This window comes from Elephas maximus, chromosome 11 (assembly GCF_024166365.1).
Source record: "Elephas maximus indicus isolate mEleMax1 chromosome 11, mEleMax1 primary haplotype, whole genome shotgun sequence".
Classification (NCBI taxonomy): domain Eukaryota; kingdom Metazoa; phylum Chordata; class Mammalia; order Proboscidea; family Elephantidae; genus Elephas; species Elephas maximus.
Window position 1 is genome coordinate 93,436,225 of NC_064829.1, and position 19,160 is coordinate 93,455,384.

General features: G+C 43.6%; 1 protein-coding gene across 6 annotated transcripts; it reads right to left on the reverse strand.

Moving 5' to 3' along the window:
• Window positions 1-774: 774 nt before the first annotated feature.
• Window positions 775-14,804, reverse strand: LOC126085264 (zinc finger protein 331-like). 6 transcript variants are annotated; one of them, XM_049900465.1, is made up of 5 exons: window positions 14,622-14,804; window positions 11,873-11,939; window positions 10,597-10,679; window positions 6,645-6,771; window positions 775-3,008 (listed from the first exon to the last, which is right to left on the reverse strand). In XM_049900465.1, the coding sequence occupies exons 3-5, from the start codon at window positions 10,603-10,605 to the stop codon at window positions 1,738-1,740; spliced, it is 1,407 nt and encodes a 468-aa protein (XP_049756422.1). In that variant the 5' UTR covers window positions 10,606-10,679; window positions 11,873-11,939; window positions 14,622-14,804; the 3' UTR covers window positions 775-1,737. The 6 variants fall into 6 exon arrangements, with proteins under 6 accessions (XP_049756422.1, XP_049756421.1, XP_049756420.1 ...); XM_049900464.1 differs by having other exon boundaries at window positions 14,606-14,804; XM_049900463.1 differs by lacking the exon at window positions 14,622-14,804 and adding an exon at window positions 14,531-14,620.
• Window positions 14,805-19,160: the final 4,356 nt, after the last annotated feature.

The window sequence follows — 19,160 nt, forward strand, 5'->3', positions numbered from 1 at the left end:
CAGAAGCCTTCCTGAAGGGTTGGGGATTGAGCAAATGCATGAATGAAGTAAGAAAGCGAGCCATACAGAGATCTTGTTGTTGAGTGACACTGAGTCAATTCCAAGTCATGGGGACCCCATGGGACAGAGTAGAACTGCTATATTCTAGGGTTTTCAAGGCTTGATCTTTCAGAGCAGATCACCAGGTCTATTTCCCAAGGCACCTTGGGGTGGGTTGGAACTGCCAACATTGTGGGTGGTAGTTTAGCCCTTATCCTTAACCGTTTGCGCCACCGTGGGGACTCCTTTTGGCTATTCTGGTGTCTACTGGTATCACATTATAGATTCATTGTGCATCTCCTTGATGTGTAATGAAGCAGCCCTAGTGGTGCGATGGTTAGGTACTTGGCTGCTAACCAAAGGATTGGTAGTTTGAACCCACCAGCTGCTCTGCAGGAGAATAATGTGACAGTCTGCTTCTGTAAAGATCTACAACCTTGGAAACCCTACGAGGCAGTTCTACTGTCCTATAGAGTCACTATGAGTTGGAATTGACTCGACAGCAATGGGTTTTATTGGTTGGATGTGTTGAGCACATGATCATTTACTTACTGGCCATTTGGGTCTTTTCTTGCAGAGTGCCTAGTCAAGTCTTTCCTCCTTTTTATTGGTTCATTGATTTGTTACTGCTTTCAGGGAGTCTTTATATTTTTCTTTGTGAATCCTGTGTCAGGTGTATGCAGAGTGAGTATCTTCTCCCAATCTCTTCCTTGCCTTTTCACTATTTGAACAGTATAATGGTGTCAGTTGATGAACAGAACTTTGTAATTTTGAAGAAGCCCAATTTCTTAATTTTTCATTTTGTTTAGTCTCTTTTGTGTATTAGGAAATCTTTATTTAGCATGAAGTTACCAAGATAATCTCCTATGTTCTCCTCTACAGGTTCAATAGTCCTTTTCTAAACTCACTGCATCCACAGATCTTCCTCTTTTAAGAATTCACTAATGACACTAATGGTAATGGCCATAAAAACGACAATAGCTGATATTTATTGAATTTACACAATGTTTCAGACACACTTTCAAAGAGTTTACATGTACCAGACTCACTCAATTACAACAGCAATTTTTGTTAAGCATAATTATACTCATTTTACAAATAATGCACAGCGGTAATAGGGAGTTTGCTCAGTGTCTCACAGGGAGTAAAGAGGCGGGGATTGTAGTGTTGACAGGTAGGATATGGACCACAACTAAAAGCGTTCCCACAAGTATTACATTAGCAGGGTGATTCTCTATAATGTATCAGCTGAAGTTCAACAAGGATTGAACGTACTGGAAGGTTTCCATGCATTCATTAAGCTAACCTATCCAGTAAAAAACACATACACTGAGTATATTGTGATCACGAAGAAACTGTGACTTCTCCACACTCCACATTTGTCTCTAGTATGACTACTCTGATGTTCTGTAAGCAGAAGAGTGACCAGTGAAGGTTTTCTTATGTTAAACTATATCATGAATTTTCCTTGTGTCGAGGAAAGCATGACAGTTGTATGGAAGTGTTCTGACACTTTTTATGCAGATTTTTCACCAGTATGAATTTTCTCTACACTCCACATTTGCCTCTAGTATGACTACTCTGATGTTCTGTAAGCAGAAGAGTGACCAGTGAAGGTTTTCTTATGTTAAACTATATCATGAATTTTCCTTGTGTCGAGGAAAGCATGACAGTTGTATGGAAGTGTTCTGACACTTTTTATGCAGATTTTTCACCAGTATGAATTTTCTCATGTTCTGAAAGTTGGCTTACATTACTGAATGCCTTTCCACACTCCTTACACTCATCGGGTTTCTCACCAGTATGAATTTTCTGATGCTGTATCAGTTGATGGCGATGACCAAAGGCCTTCTCACATTCATCACATTTATGGGGTTTCTTACCTGTATGGATTCTCTCATGTTTAACAAGGCTTGACCCATAAATAAAGGCCTTCCCACATTCCTTACATTTATAAGGTGTTTCACCAGTATGTATTCTCTCATGCTGAGTAAGGTGATAGCCACAATTAAAACCCTTCCCACACTCTGTACACTTATACGGCTTCTCACCTGTATGAATTCTCTCATGTTTGACAAGGCTTGAACCCCAGCGAAAGGCCTTCCCACATTCCTTACACTCATGAGGTTTTTCACCAGTATGAATTTTCTGATGTTGAGTAAGATAATTTACACGAGTAAAGGCCTTACCACATTCTTGGCACTCAAAGGGCTTTTCCCCAGTATGAATTCTTTTATGTTGAACAAGGCTCGAACCACAAATAAAGGCCTTCCCACAATCTTTACATTCATAAGGTTTCTCACCACTATGAATTCTCTTGTGTTGAACGAGTTTATACACACGGCTAAAGGTCTTGCCACAGTCTTTACATTCATAGTCTTTCTCACCAGTGTGAAATCTCTGATGCTGAGTGAGTTCATCGCCACGCCTAAAGGCCTTCCCACAGTCTTTACATTCATAGGGTTTCTCACCTGTGTGAATTCTCCTATGAATCACAAGGCTTGAGCCCCACCGAAAGGCCTTCCCACAATCCTTACATTCATACGGTTTCTCACCAGTATGGATTTTCTGATGCTGAGTAAGTTGATTGCCCCAACGAAAGGTCTTCTTACAGTCTTTACATTCATAGGGTTTCTCACCAGTGTGAATTTTCTGATGTTGAGCAAGCTGATAGCCGCGACTAAAGGCCTTCCCACATTCCTTACACTCAAAGGAATTCTCTCTATTATGAGGTTTCTGAGGTGGTCTACCAGGGGTACTTTCTCTACAGGCGGGTGTTTTTTTACAGTTGATTATCATTTGACGGAAATCTCTCTCTTTTTGGGCTGGTGGTGCCTCTAACTCACCTGTACGCTTCCGGTCAGGGCCAAGAGATTTACTTTTTCGATGTGCATTCCACTGGGAAAAATTTATTTCATAAATGTTCTTTTCTGTAGGCAAACCCTCGGTCTCAAAGGCTGACACCAAATCTGGAAAGAAATAATGTATTTCGTGTCCTTTCAAGGAAAGCCACCACCATCACAACAATGACCATAAAAGAACAAAACCTAGACACAAACAACTTCTTCTCTAGTAGAAGACAAAACTCTCCAGCAGAATAAATGTGAATCTCCTAGGGATCTTGTGAAAATAGATTCTACTTCTGGCGCCACAAAACTTAATTAGAAAGCATTGGAAGCATTCATGCTAAAGTCGAACAAGAAAACCATAGTATTATCCTTATGACTCCCTATTACAGTTGTCGCTAGGTGCTGTCAAGTCAATTTCCACTCATCCACTCATGCCAACGCCATGTGACAGAGTAGAACTGCCCCATAGGGTTTTCTAGGCTGTAATCTTTACAGAAGCAGATTGCCGGGTCTATCTCCAGCAGAGCCTCTGAGTGGGCTGAACCTTTCAGTTAGCAGTCGAACACTTAACCATTTACACCACCAGGGCTGATTTTGCTTCCTATTAGCTGACATAATTAAGCAAAAGAAATCAGAGGTGTAAACCTCAAAAATAAAGTTGAAAAATGAGCACAATTTGGAGAAGATATGATGACATACCTAGAAAACTCAAGAAAACAAAATACAGAATTACTGCAAAAAATATGAACGTGCAGTTGGGTAGTTGTGTATAAAATAAATATTCTAAAATTTATAAACATATATATATAGCTAACATAGTGAGCAGTTATTCTGGATAAAAAGACCAATACTGAAAAGCGACAAAAAAGACAGTATGTAGTATTTAACTTTTTAAGAAATACGAAACACCTACGAGGACAAGCTTAGAATAATCTGTGCATCAGTAAGGACACTAGCTGCAATGGAAAGAAAAACCATCAAACATATTTAAATCTATAAGCTCATGATGACCACTTCTGGAACATGCTAGGAAAAAAAAAAAAAGTTGCCATTAATTCCAACTCATGGGTGTCAGAGTAGTACTGTGCTCCATCGGGTTTTCAATGGCTGATTTTTTTCAGAAGTAGATCACCAGGCCTTTTTTCTGAGGTGCCTCTGGGTGAAGTCGAACCTCTAATCTTTTGGTTAGCAGCTGAGCATGTTAACTGCATGCTAGAAAATTAACCCTTTATTATAAAAACTTGTAATTAAAGAAGAAAAAAAGTTATCTTTCTTTTTAAAATTTTATTTATTTTGTTGTTGTGGTGAACATACACAGCAAAACATTCACCTATTCAACAGTTTCTACATATACTATTCAGTACCACTGATTACATTCTTCGAGTAGTATTCAATCATTCTCACTCTTGTTTTAGGATTTGTTCCTCCCCCATTAATAGAAACTCACTGCCCCTTAAGACTCCTATTTAATCTTCCAAGTTGCTGTTGTCAATTTGATCCCATATAGTTTTCAGAAGAGCACAATGCTCAGGGTAGACATTTTTTACTAGTGAAACTAAACTATTGTTTGGTTTTAAGAAGAAGTCAGGGGATATTTTTGGTTTAAGATTTAATTTTTTTTTTCAGGGCAAAAGTTTCAGGGGTTCATCCAGCCTCCATGGCACCAGAAAGTCTGGACCAAAAAAAAACCAAACCAAACCCACTGCCGTAGAGTCAATTCCAACTGATAGCAACCCTACAGAAAGTCTAGAGTTCTTAAAAATTTGAAATTCAGTTGTGCATTTTCCCCCTTTTGATCAGGATTCTAGTTTTATCTTCTTATCCAAATATAAACTGCGCCAATGCAGGAACAAAGTAGCAATGAAGCAAAGTTTGTCTTTAAGGAATCATTACGGAGAATACACGAAGAAGCAATGATAGAATATCACCATTTTGAACCCCAATGAAATACTGAATCTTGGCACTCAGTATCAGTGATTGTTAACATCATAAAATAAGGGATAATTAGCTATTAGGTGTCTTGTGATGAAAGAATCGAACAGATGGAAAGACAGGAATCCTTACTACCAAATAATAAAGGAAAAAGAAAAAAAGCAACTGAACCTAGGACAAAAGGCAACTTTCAGAAACTAGCCACAACAGAGAGTCACGTTATCTACATCCTTCCTACTCAAGCTGTGGTCCACAGACCAGCGGCATCAGCAACACACGAACTAGGGGTGAAATACGAGAAGAGAAACAAGGTGAGAAGGAAATGGGGTGAAGATAAAGTTCATGGTAAGATCATTATTTCTTGAGACCATGGACTTTTTTTTGTAAATAATACCTTACTGTGTTTTCAGTAAAGGTTTACACTGCAGTTTAGGTTCCCATTCAACAATTTCTACTACGTTGTTCAGTGACACTCGTTACATTCTTCACAATGCGTGAATATTCTCATTATTTCCATTATGGTTGTTCCATTTGCATCAATCTAGTTTCTCTGCCCCCTTATATTCTCATCTTTGTTTTAAAGGAATTGTTGACCATTTGGTCTCATGCAGATGATTTTTTTTAAAGGAGCACAGTACTTATGGGTAATATTCACTATTATTATTTTTTTTTTGAGATAATTTGTTATTTAGCTACAAGTTGACCTCAGGGGTTAGTTAGGCTGGTTCAAGGTTTGAAGAGTATCTCAGGGCAACAGTCTTGGGGAATCCTCCAGTCTCAAACAGTTCAGTAGGTCTGGGTTTTTTTTTTTTGGAATTTGAGGTTCTGTACCACACTTTTCTCCTATTCTATCAGGGTTCATCTATCATGGCCCTGGTTAGAACAGTCAGTGGTGATAGCTGGGCACTATCTAGTTCTTCTGGTCTCAGTGGCCTTAGACTTTTAAAGGGCACTTTCTAAACACCTTAGGGATGCACCAGATCCCCTCTCAGCTGGGCCACTTACTGTAATGCTCACCGGTCCTTGCCTAACTGGCTTTCACTTCCTCTGTACTCTTTTCTTGTCCTTTCCCTCCCAGCCATAAAGGTTCTCTCCCTGGCTTCTGTAAGATAATCAAATTTGACTTAGAAAGGAAATGCCCTGCTTTCAAGAAATGCCACATGACGCAGAAAACAAATTTTTAACATTATAGGCAAAAAATTTTTAAAAAATATTATTTATTTTGTTGTTGTTGAGAATATACACAGCAAAACATGCACCAATTCAAAAGTTTCTAAAGGTATAACTCATAGACATCAACTACATTCAAGTTATGCAGCCATTCTCTCTTTCCTTTTCTGAGTTGTTTCTCTCCCCCATTAACATAATCTCACTGGCCCCTAAGCTTCCTATCAAATCTTTCAAGTTGCTGTTGTCACTTTGATCCCATATAGGCCTTAGAAGAACACAATGCTCAAGGCAGACACTCTTTACTAGTTAAGCTAAACTACTGTCAGTTTTAAGAAGACTTCAGGGAATATTTTTGGATTAAGGTTTTAAGATTATCAAAGGGCAACAGTTTCAGGGAGTTGAAAATTTTTTTGGTTGAGCCTAACTCAAATTTTAAGGAGTCCCTGGTGATGCCAGCAATTAAGAGCTTGACTACCGGCCTAATAGTTGGTGGTTCAAACCACCCAGAAGTGCCTGGCTATCTGCTTCTGACATGTCACAGCCTTGAAAGCTCTATGGAGTAGTTCTACTCTGCACACATGGTGTCACCATGAGTCAAAATCGACTTGATGGCAACTAACAATACCACATATGTTCTTTGGGGCAGGAACTCACCCAGGGAGACCAGGTTGCTGTAGTTCTCCAACATCACATCCCAGTATAGATCCCTCTGAGCAGTGTCCAGGCATGCCCACTCCTCCTGAGAGAAGTCTACGGCCACATCTGCAAACGTCACCAAATCCTGAAAACACACACCCACATAATACTGAGGAGGTGAAACTTAAGTTTCAAGACAATGGAAAGGGGAGGAAGGGGAGGGCCATCAGGACATGTGACTGAGGAAGAACTCCTACATGCTACTGAAGAACCCCCCAACGCCCGCCTGTCAGTCTGTTGTACTGTGGTGGCCTGCACGATGCTATGATGCTGGAAGCTATGCCTCCGGTATTTCAAATACCAGCAGGTTCACCCATGATGGAGAGGTTTCAGTGGTGCTTCCAGACTGAGAGTCTAGGAAGAAAAGCCTGGCCATCTACTTCCAAAAGTTATCCCATGAAAACCTTATGGATCACAACAGAACACTGTCCAATATAGTGCTGGAAAATAAGCCTCCTAGGGTGGAAGGATCTTGAAGATGGTGCAGGATCAGGAAACATCTCATTGTTATATGTAAGGTTGCTGTGAGTCAGGGTTGATTGGACAGCAACTGACAACACAACAGTGTTGAGAACCCTACTGCTGCAGAGAAAATCACCTGTGCACTGTAGAATTCTTGAGTACCCAAATGTGTCAGGGAACAGATAAAATCATTCCATTTTTCTGCCCGTTTACAAGCACAGAGCCTGGTACGTGTCTCTCCCATAAAGTCCCGCAAGCATGGATTCCTACAGCATTTTTTTTCCCTCTAAGGGAAAAGAAAAGAAATCCTGGGATTGTTCCCCAAATGTAATCTAAAACCTTTTATCTTAGAAAACTGGGTTTGCGTGTTGGAATGTTTTCAAGCCTCAATTTCATCATGATGCCAGGTTACATTCTAAGCAGTCTTCCTCTGTAATGCCAAAAGCATTTGATTCCACTGTATGGATAAATCAGACTTAAATTTTCTCTTATAGTTACATGTAGGTTAAACATTTTAGGTTTTCACCAGTTCTGGTTATATCTGGTCACATACTACTTCAGTATTAGATGGTTTTGTTACCTGTTACCATCCACCACCCCTGCCTTTTATTTGTTCATGATTTAGAGGATAAAACAAAATAACAACAAGAAAACCCAAATCTGTTGCAGCTGATTCCAACTCATGGCAACCCCATGTGTTACGGAGTAGAACTGCTCCACTGGGTTTTCTTGACTGCGATCTTTTTTTTAAGATTCCATTTTGTTTTCTATTAAAAATGTTTCAACAAATAATTTTTGTGGAAATTCCCATGCTGAAAATATATTTGTGTAGGTGTTTTCATTTAAAATACAATTTTTATTCATTAAAAAAAACTATTGTTCTTTTGGTGAAGGTGTACGTAGGATTTCTGGTTCCCATCTAACAATTTCTGTACAAGTTGTTCAGTACCATGGCTACATTCTTTTCTCTTTTTAAAAAAATTTTATTGTGGAAGTTTACAGAGCAAATTAATTTCTCATTCAAAAATTTATAAACAAATTGTTTTGTGCCATTGGTTGCAATCCTCACTCCCCTTTCCCATTCGGGTTCCCGGTGTCCATTTTTCCAGTTTTTCCCTCCCTTCCTGCCTTCCCATCTTTGTTTTTGGGCAAGTCTTGCCCCTTCAGTCTCATATATGTGATTGAACTAAGAAGCATGTGCCTCACGTTTATTATTATTTTATAGGCCTGTCTGATCTTTGGCTGAAAGGTGGACTTTGGGAGTGACTTCAGTTCCGAGTTAGCAGCGTGTCCAGAAGCAATGGTCTTGGGGGATCCTCCAGACTCTGTCAGACCAATAAGTCTGGTCTTTTTTGTGAATTTGAACTTTGTTCTACATTTTTCTCTTGCTCTGTTCAGGACCTTCTATTATGATCCTTGTCAGAGCGGTCAGTGGTGGTAGTTGGGCACCACTTAATTCTTCTGGGCTCAAGGTGGTGGAGGCTGTGGTTCACATGTATTAGTCCTTTGGACAAACATTTCACTTCTGTCTTTGGTTTTCTTCATTCTCCTTTGGTCCGGATGGGATGGGACCAACAGATTTATCTCAGATGCCCACTCGCAAGCTTTTATGACCCCAGACAGTACTCACCGAGGTACGATGTAGAATATTTTCTTTATGAACTATGTTATGCCAATTGACCTAGATGCCCCCCCAAGATCATGGTCCCCAGCCCTCAGCCCCAAGAATTCGGTCCCTCAAGGTGTTTGGGTGTGTCTAGGAAGCTTCTATGACTTTGCCTGGTCAAGCTGTGCTGACTTCCCCTATATTGTGTGTTCTCTTTCTCTTCACCAAAGTTAACACTTTTCTACTATCCAGTTAATGATTTCCCCTTCCCTCCCCTTTCTACTCTGGTAACTATCCAAGATGGTTTTTTCTGTGTGACACTGGCTACATTCTTCAAATGCATGAAACAGTCTCATTAGTTCCATTCTGGTTGTTCCATTTTCATTAATCTAGCTTCCTTGCCCCCTTATGTTTTGGATGTAGTCTTTAGGGAAGCAGAGCACCAGGCCTTTCTTCCACAGAGCTGCTGGGTGGGGATGAAACACCAACTTTTAGGTTAGTAGCTGAGAGCTGTTTATGCCACCCAGAGACCTCGATTTAGAGGATGTTTGTTAGTTGTCACTGAGTCAGTGCTGACTAACCACAACCCTACGTACAACATAATGAAACTGATTTAGAGGACACTGGTGTGAAATGAAGGAGCCCTAGTGGTGCAGTGGTTAAGTGCTCAGCTGTTAACCTAAAGGTTGGCAGTTCAAACCCACCAGCCATTCCATGGGAGAAAGATGTGTCGGTCAGCTTCCATAAAGCTTACAGCCTTAGAAACACTATGGGGCAGTTCTACTCTGTCCTATACGGTTGTTATGACTTGGAATTGACTCGATTGTAATGGGTTTTTGACTCTGGTGTGAAATGATCCAGAGTGATGTAGAGGTTACCCAAATTTAGCAGGTCTGTTCAACAACACAATTCATCTCTGAGTTTCCTTGGCAAGAGTATGATCTCCATGTTTGTAGGCCCTAATCACATTCCTATCCAATTTTAAAAGCCTCATAAAGCCTGAGATCTTAGCACACACCAGGATGGAGATCAAAGAACATGAACATTCCCTTTCACACACCTGGAAAACAAAATCAATGAATTTTTGTTTTCTCCTTATTCAAATTGGACCAACACCTCTAATTCGTCAAACGATAGACTCGACTCAAATATTTCCCTGAAGAGACTTCATTCCTTCAGTGCCCCAGTATTACTCAAGACAAAAAAACCATCACATAAGGGATAATTAATAATGTGTTCAATGATTAAGTGACCGCTAGCCACAAAGCAGGTTGTGACCCTTGTTATGGATTGCACCGCGTCCCCCCGAGATATGTGTTGTAAGCCCTAACCCCTACTTTTGTGATGTAATCTCATTTGGGAATAGGGTTTTCTTTGTTATATTAATGAGGCAGTATTAGTGTAAGGTGTGTCTTAAATCAATCTCTTTTGAGACATAAAAGAGCAGATTAGGCACAGAAACAAGGATGTACAAATGGGGAAGAGAGATGTCATGTGGAGATCTCCAAGGAACAGAAGCTGAAAAGAGATAAGGACCTTCCTCCCAGAGCCAAGAGAAAGAAAGAAAGCCTTCCCAAAGAGCTGGTGCTCTAAATTTAGACTTCTAGCCCCCTAAACTGTAACAAAATAAATTTTTATTCTTTAAAACCACCCACTTGTTGTATTTCTGTTACAGCAGCACTAGGAAACCAAGATGGGACTACCTGGCATTATCCTTCACTGAAACAGGAAGTGGGAGAATTAGATGGCGCTCACTGAGATAGGAGACTTCAGCATAATGAATGAAAATATCTCCAGGGCCTGAATATCACATTTCCAGAGGAAACAGAAATACATACTTACGTGGGCCATAGTTTTAGAATTTAAGAACTGACCAGTCCTCTTTTGGTTTATTTTAGTGAAGACACAGTCCAGAGAAGCCAGAGCTAGAGGGAGGAAAAAGAGGCATTAAAACCAGGTGTGGTACACCAGTGTCCACTGCAGCGCTTTTACAAAGCCAGAAGGTGGAAACCACCGAAATGTCCACCCACAGATGAATGGATAAACAAAATGTGGTGTATGTACACAAAGGAACACTACTCAGCCATAAAGGGAATGAAGTCCTGATGTGTGTCACAATGCGGTTGAACCTCGAAGACATCCTGCTGAGTGAAATGAGGCAGTGGCAGAAGGACAAATACTGTATGATCTCACTTATACAAAATAAGCAAAAAAAAAAAAAAAACCTGTTGCTGTAGAGCTGATTCTGACTCATAGTGACCCCATGTGACACAGCAGAGCTGACCATATGGTTTTCCAGGCTATAGTATTTGTGATGGCAGATTGCCAGGTCTTTCTCCTGCAGAGCTACAGGGTGGGTTCAAACTACCAATCTTTCAGTTAGCAGCTGAGCGCTTAACTGCTGCGCCACCAGGGCTCCTTAACTGTGTGTATACCCTCCTTTATTTTAAGCTTATTAGGAGACAATTACACTCCCAAAAGACAGAAAAACTTTCTTTTTTTTTGAAGTCTTCTCTTAAACATGGAGAAAACGCTCAAGATACATTAATTTTGGATTATTTTACTGAGTAACTTTTCTGTTTCCTTTTAGTTTCCAATACCTAAACTAACTCTTTGATGTCCACATATGCCCACATGTATTGAAAAATGGGAAAAATAGCTAAAATTCCTAAATAAAGCCTTCAACAAACTCAAGTAGGCTGTTTCTTCTTATGCAAAAATATGTGCTTCTCAAACCAGCTGTTCTACTCTGTCCAACAGGTCACTGTAAGGCAGAATTGACTTGAGAGCAACAGGTTTTTAGTATTTCCCTATTTCTATCATTACCATTGCTGTCAAGATGATTCCTACTCATGGTGATCTCATGTGTTACAGAGTAGAACTGCTCCACTGGGTTTTGCCTGTAATCTTTACGGGAGATCACCAGGCCTTTCTTCTGTGATACCTCTGGGAGGTTGAAACTACCAACTTTTAGGTTAGCAGTTGAGCCCAAACTGTTTGCACTACTTAGCGACCTTTTAAGCTTCTGTTAAGGAGAACACTTCAAGCCAAGGAAAGCAAATATTCTTAAGTCCTGTAAACACAAATGATTTAATGAACAAAAAGGAAACACTTTAACCTTGATTTTAAGGTGTGTAACAATTATTTCTTCCTTCTCAGGATGCTTCTTATGGAGGACAGCTGGCCTGGGGAAAAAAGAAGGATATAAGGAAACATTATGGCCTTCCTGGAACACAGGCTATATTAGAAAATACTCTCCAGGACCGTACCTGCCCCTATCTCATACCCAAAACCAATCAGAAATAAGTGTGCACTGGGATCTGTCTAAGGAACCATGGTGGTACAGTGGTTAAGTGTTTAGCTGCTATCCGAAAGGTCAGAGATTCAAATCTGACCGCTGTTCTAAGGCAGAAAGATGCGGCAGTCCAATTCTGTAAAGATTACAGTCTTGGAAGCCCTGTGGGGCAGTGCTACTCTGTCCTCTACAGTCACTATGAGTTGCAATTAACTTGATGACAATAGGTTTGGGTTTTGGATTTTGAGATCTGTTTGAGTACTTTAAAGACTCCCAGAGATGAATCTCTAGCAACTAGAGTTCTGGAACAGGTAGCTGCCCCCTCCCTCAGCTTCCAATCAGGGACCTGATCTCCCCCCAAAACAGAATCCTACTCCCTAGACCTTTCCATCCTATCTTTCTGTAGCCTTTACCGAGCCCACTCCAGGCACTAAAATTGTCATCCCATAAAAAGCTTCGTTGGTCGTTTTCACTATAGGACCTGGGCTTTGTCTCTTTGGGGCCATTGTTTCCTGGCAGCTAAAGGCAGAGGAAGCTGCAGAGAAACGTCCAGAACCACAGGTTATACGCCAAACACCATGTTGCCATAGCAACCATGCTTACTCGAAAGGCCACGCAATGCAGCCAATTACCCACCCAGATGAAGATGGCGCTTTGCCTCTGCAATCTCCCTCCCCCGCACCAGTCACAACCTCACAGTCGCAAGCATCATATGAGACACACCCTGGCCCTGTCACATTCACATATGCTCACATAAAAGGGACGCTGCCAAGCCCTGTCAATCCAACAGAAGTAAGCAGGCACATAGCTCACCAACCCCACAGAGCATACACTCAAGTACCCCACACACAGCAGAGCCAAGGAAATGCAGCCCATCCCCATCCCTCTACAAGTGGTCACACGCACATATCTCAGTAATGGGGAAACGGCCGGGCCCTGTCCTCCTCCCCCCCGCCCCCGTGCCAACAAACACATATCTCACCAACCCAGACACGGCCAGACACCATCTCCGTCCTCCTCCTCCTCCCTCCACCACCCAGCCAGACGCGCCAACACGCACCTATCTCAGTAACAGGGACACTGGCAGGCCCCATCCCTTCCCGTGCCCCCCCCCAACAAGCGCCAACACGCACATATCTCACTAATGGGCGCAGGGCCAGGTCCCGTCCCTTCCCCCTCCCCCTGCCACACGCAGCTATACGCACTTATCTTAGTAACCAAGATACGGCCGGGCACCGTCCCCCGCCCCCCACACGCGCCAACACGCACATATCTTAGTAACTGGGACACGCCCAGGCCCTATCCTCCCCCTACCCTCCCGTCACACGCGCTAACACGCACGTATCTTAGCAACCAGAACATGGTTGGCCGCCGTGCTCCGCACCCCCACACGCGCCAACACACACATATCTCAGTAACCTAGACCCGACCAACACCGTTCCCGCCCCCCACCCCCACCCCAAGCCACAAGCGCCAACACGCATGAATCTCAATAACGGGGACCTGGCCCCCGGCCCCCCCCCCCGCCGCCACAGGCGCCAACACACACATATCTCAGTCACCAGGACTCAGCCGATCTCTGTCCACCGCCTCCCGCCATCACAGGCGCCAACACACACGTATCTCAGTAAGGAGGACCCTGCCGGACTCACTCCATCCCCCCACCCGCCATCACAGGCGCCAACACGCACATATCTTAGTAATGGGGACCCAGCTGGGCCCCGTCCCTCCCCCGCGAACCGCGCCAACACACACGTATCCGTAATGGGGACCCAGCCGGACACTCCCTCCCAGTCCCCGCCACACGCACCAACCTACATATATCTCAGTATCGAGGACCTGGCCGGACTCCATCGCTCCCTCCCGCCATCACAGACGCCAACACGCATGTATCTCCGTAACGGGGACCCGGCCGGGCCCCGTCCCCCCCCCCCGCCCCCAGCCACACCCGCTAACAGGCATATATCTCAATAACTGGGATCCGGCCGCTCTCCGTTCTCCCCTCCCGCCATAACAGGCGCCAACACGCACATATCTCAGTAATGGGAACCCGGCTGAACCCAGTCCCCCAGGCCGCACGCCCTAACACGCACATATCTCAGTAACAGTGACCCGGCCGGACTCGGTCCCCCCCCCCTCCCGCCATCACAGGCGCCAACACGCACATATCTCAGTAACCGGAACCCGGTCGGGCCCAGTCTACCCCCTCCCCCCGCCACACACGCTAACACGCACATACCTCGGTAACAGGGACCTGGCCAGGCCCTGCCCCATTCCCTCCCGCCCCCACCGCCCACACACATATCAATAACGGGAACATGGCCCGTCCCCCCACAGGCGCTCACACGTACATGCCAATAACGGGGATACGGTCCGTACCCCCACAGGCGCTCATATGCACTATCTCAGTAACAGGGACTCAGCCCGTCTTCCCACAGGCGCTCACATGCACTATCTCAATAACGAGGACACGGCCCATACCCCACAGGCGCTCACACACACGTATCTCAGTAACGGGGACAAAGCCGACCCCACCGCGCCGTCTGTCACACATACAAATGAAGTGTCGTACTTCCCCCTCAGCTGGCCCCGCCGCCAAACGCTGACGCTCGACGTTGGGCGAGGCCCGGAGCGCCTCCCTCACCGTCGCTCCTCATTGGTTCCACCTCTTGGGGGTCATGGGCCATTGGGACGCCAGAAGGGGGCGCTGAAGTGGAGGTTAGCCAGGAACGGTGTCCAGGGAAACCAGAGCACAAGGATGCTCCCAGCATACAACTCGGCACGCTTCCCATGACACCATGCCTCAGAGACCTCTGGGAAATGTAGTTCAGATCCCGAGAACCTTCAGCCCTCAAAGCACTGCCGTCCACATTTTCCCAGCCTGCAACTCGACGCGGTACCACCAGAGCTATGCCACACAGGCTTCCGGGAAATGTCCGCAATCTGGTATTTTGCAGAGCTGGAAGCAGGACTTCCCACATGCAACTTGACCTGGCACTAATGGAGCCTTGCATCAGGGACCCCTGGGAAATGCAGTCCAGACTCCACAAGAATCCACAGAGCAGGAAGCGCAGCTCTCCACATTTTCGCAGTATCCAACTCGACGCGGTACTAACGGAGCCCTGTCTCAGAGACTTCCTCGGCGTTTGAGTTTAAGCGTGAACATTCAGGTACTTCCAGGATCAAATAAAAGATGCCGCTAAAGATCCTGTGACTCAGAAACTGTGAAATGTGTTCCAGAGCAGGGACTCCTCAGAACTGGGAAGTGCGGCCTTCAGAGTGCTCTCAGGATGCAACTCCCACCGTTTTTGAAGGAGCTATGTTCTCAGAGACTTAGGAGAAATATAGTTCCGTGTAAGAGAATTTGCAAATGCTGGCATCCCTGCAGGTCATTCAGATTTCATCTAGCAAGAAACTCTGCTCACCATAAAGGACAATGCCCACACAGACTTACAGAAAATTGAAGTCCAGAGCAAGGGAAGCCCCAAAAGATAGGCCGTACCTATTGCTTCCAACATTTCGGACCCCTCCATAACAGAGATTTGTCCCTGGTGGGTTCCAGGAAATGTAGGCGAGAGTCAGAGAAATTCCAAAAGCTCTGAGCCTAGCCATTCAAATTTCTCCCAGCAACACGACCCCCTTTGTCAGGGCTGTGCCCCAGACACTTCTGGGAAATAAGTCCAGGGCTAGAAAATCTTCAAGAAATGTGAGCCAGAGTCTCCAGATAGCTCCCAGCACGCTACAAGCCTGTCCCTACAGGATGGCGACCTCATGCGCAACGGAAGGAAACATGCAGACCACAGTCATCAACTGCTGATCGGACCGTTGCGAGCCATAGTATACTCACTGGCTGATTTTGGGGAGTATATCACCAGGCCTTACTTCCCAGTCTGTCTTCATCTGGAAGCTGACCTGAAACCTGTTCAGCATCACAGCAACCAGCAAATCTCCAACTGGCAAGCCTCCACTGACAGACTGGTGCTGGCTGTGCACGAGGTACGCTGGCCCGGAATGGAACCCTAGTCCCCCATGCGGAAAGCAAGAATCCTACCATTGAACCACCGAAGTCCCACCTACAAGCGCTGTGCGCTGAGATTTCTGCGAGTTCCAGCCAGTGCTGGAGAGTGCAGGTGCGGAAATAGAAGCCATACCTTAAGGCACGTGTCAGGGAGTAGGTTCCCATGGGTGAACTGGGTGAGCTCTGTGAAGGCAAGACTTGGTGCTTTATTCCCTGATGCTGTTCCAGCGCTTAGAACACTGCCTGGCATTTGAGTATGTGTGGGTGTGGGGGTGTGTGTGTGTGTGTGTGACATTTTGGGTTGTGGACAGTGTTCTTGTGCCTGGAACCTTGCCTGCAACTGTTTGTGTGTGGTTCTTGCTTGTGAGATTCTATTTCCTTGGGTGTGAGGTGCTTTGTGCTCAAAATTATATGCGATTGTTGCGAGACAACAGTGGGTGGCTGTAAGTGAATTTGTGATTGTGCATGGAATTAGGATGGAGCCTGGTGGAATCGAGAGTACCCATGAGGTTCTGACCTTGATTATGATGTATTTAAGACTGTATGTTTTTGTGAATTTGTAGGTGAGCAGTATTTCTAATATTTGTGTTTATTTTGATGCTTTTTTTTGTGCATTTCATGGTGGTTATGTGGACTGCCAGTGGATTTGTCACGTGTCTGAAAAACTGTGTACAAGAGTCTGTGTAGCTGGGGAAGAGTGATTTTGATGTTCTTAAACTACTCTATCAAGAGTGCCTGTGGAACTATGACCCTGTTTATGATTATGAACATAAACCCAGTCTCATTTGAAATGAAGAGATTAATGCACTTTTTTTTGGTAGTATCAAATTTGTCAAAAAATTTAAATATACAGATCTCGAGTTTATCTGACAATAATGTGGACTCTCCATACTGAATCAAATAAATTATTTTTATGGAGAAATGAATAAATCAACATAAACTTGTTTTCTAAAATAAGAAAGAATCCAAAGTAAGTGATTTCCTTTGGTGAAGTAGCAGCTGTTCTGCCTCTGTCGTAGGTTGTAAGAAGTCAGTTTCCAGTTGCTTGTGCCATTAAGAGGACTGAGTAACTACATTTGAAAAGCTTTGGGCTAAAGAAGTAACTTGGAGGCAGTAAGGTTTAGAGCCTACATTTAGGAAGTCAGAATCCCTGGATGCCATGTAAGGCATTCCTTTTTCAATTCTCTGAACAAAATACCTTGACTCAGGAATGGCCAGGACCCCATTTAAGATTCTAAGTTCTTCAGAGAACTACTTGTCTTCTTAAAACTATAGGTAATTAATACATATTGTTATGCACATTGTAAATAAATGCAAAACTTGGCTTCTACATTGTTGGGCGGACAGTTTGCATCTATGTCTCCTATCCAGGCTGCCTAAGTGGACTGGGTCCAGAACATTCTGTGATAAGGAGGCTAGAAATTGGGTCTTTCTCTCTCTCTTCCAGTTCCTTTTCCTTATCAGAGAAGCCTTCCTCCTTGTTCTGGGCACACATTAACTTTCCCTATCTGTTACTAATGTGCAGGCACCTTATGTTACCCCAGCCAACCCCAATTCTATATCTTTTCCCAGCGGGGACAGGGTCTCTCCTTTGACCACAACATGAGAATGGCATGCATGGAGCATTTGCTCTGCACCAACTGTAAGAGGGGACTCGCTGGAGATCGGTGCCCCCCAGTGAAGCTGATCTCGCTCTGTCTTTTCTCTATGTGAGTAAAGCACTGTCCTACGCACTCTTACAGCATGTGGCTTGTGCCTTTTGTTGGCGATCCTGGACCCTGGTACAATACACATCCTAGCAGGGATCTGGTTTCTGTGCTACCATTTGTCCACCTTGAACGTTTAAATACTTTTTTGTTTCTTTCCACTGTAAAATGGCAGTCAGCAAATAATGAGAAGTAAATGGATATGGGAATTCTAGGAGTTAATTTTCTACATCAGTTCCAAGAAAAGTATCAAATGTTTGTAAGATTTTTTTTGGTTCTTTTTTTTTTTTCCTCTTTGAGGTCATTACAAGTGGCTTCTTCATAGTTAATGCTACTCAAATTCCTGATTTGTCATCAAATTCAAGAGAACTGCTTTCACGAGTATCACTGCAACCATTATCCTAACAACACAGATGTACAGGGGACGTATTTTGCATTCACTAAATCAACACAAACTCGGTGCAACCGAGGCTGTGGGCATTCTGAGAGTTGGCTGGTCGAGGCAGAGTGGCCTCTAACAGAATACTATGTTCACAGTTGGTTTCCTTGTTTTTTTCCTCAATGAACTTTGTACACATCTCTTTCCAGAATTTGTTCAGCTCCACTTAGACTCAATGAACCAAAACCAAAACCCACTGCTGTCAAGTCAATTATGACTCATAGTGACCCTACAGGACAGAGCAGAACTGCCCCATGGAATTTCCAAGGAGTACCTGGTAGATGAGAACTGCCAACCTTTTGGTTAGTGGCGGTAGCTCTTAACCACTACACCACCAGGGTTTCCTTAGACTCAATAGTATACAAAAATAATTGGTTGCTGTATCATGCTTCCTTTCTAGGTTACCAAGAAAATGTCTTATTCCTCTAGATCTTCAAACTGAGTTCATATCAAACTCAAGGATACCAAAAACCAAACTGGTTGCTGTTGAACCAATTCCGACTCATTGTGACCCAATAGGGCAGCGCAGAACTGCCCTGCAGGGTTTCCAAGAAGCAGCTGGTGGATTCTAACTGTCAGCCTTTTGGTAGCAGCTGAATGCTTAACCACTGCGCCACCAGAGCCCCATTCAAGTATAGTATTTGAATACTTAACAGCAGAATATGCTTCAAATACTCCTTTTGAGCAGTTATTATTTTCCTTTAAGGCATTATTTAACATCTTATGAAAATGTCATCCACAGTATCACATATCTGAAAATTTTCACATTTTATATCAGTTTCCAAGTGATCTTTCAAGAAAATCGACTTTCATTTTTCACTGTGTCCTATTTAGTTTACTGTCTGGCCGAGAACTTTTGAAATCCATTGTTCACATGTTAATCTGTATGCACATATGTGGTGCAGAGAGTTACTTAATATGGTCCTTCTAGCCATAGTCTTTGTACCT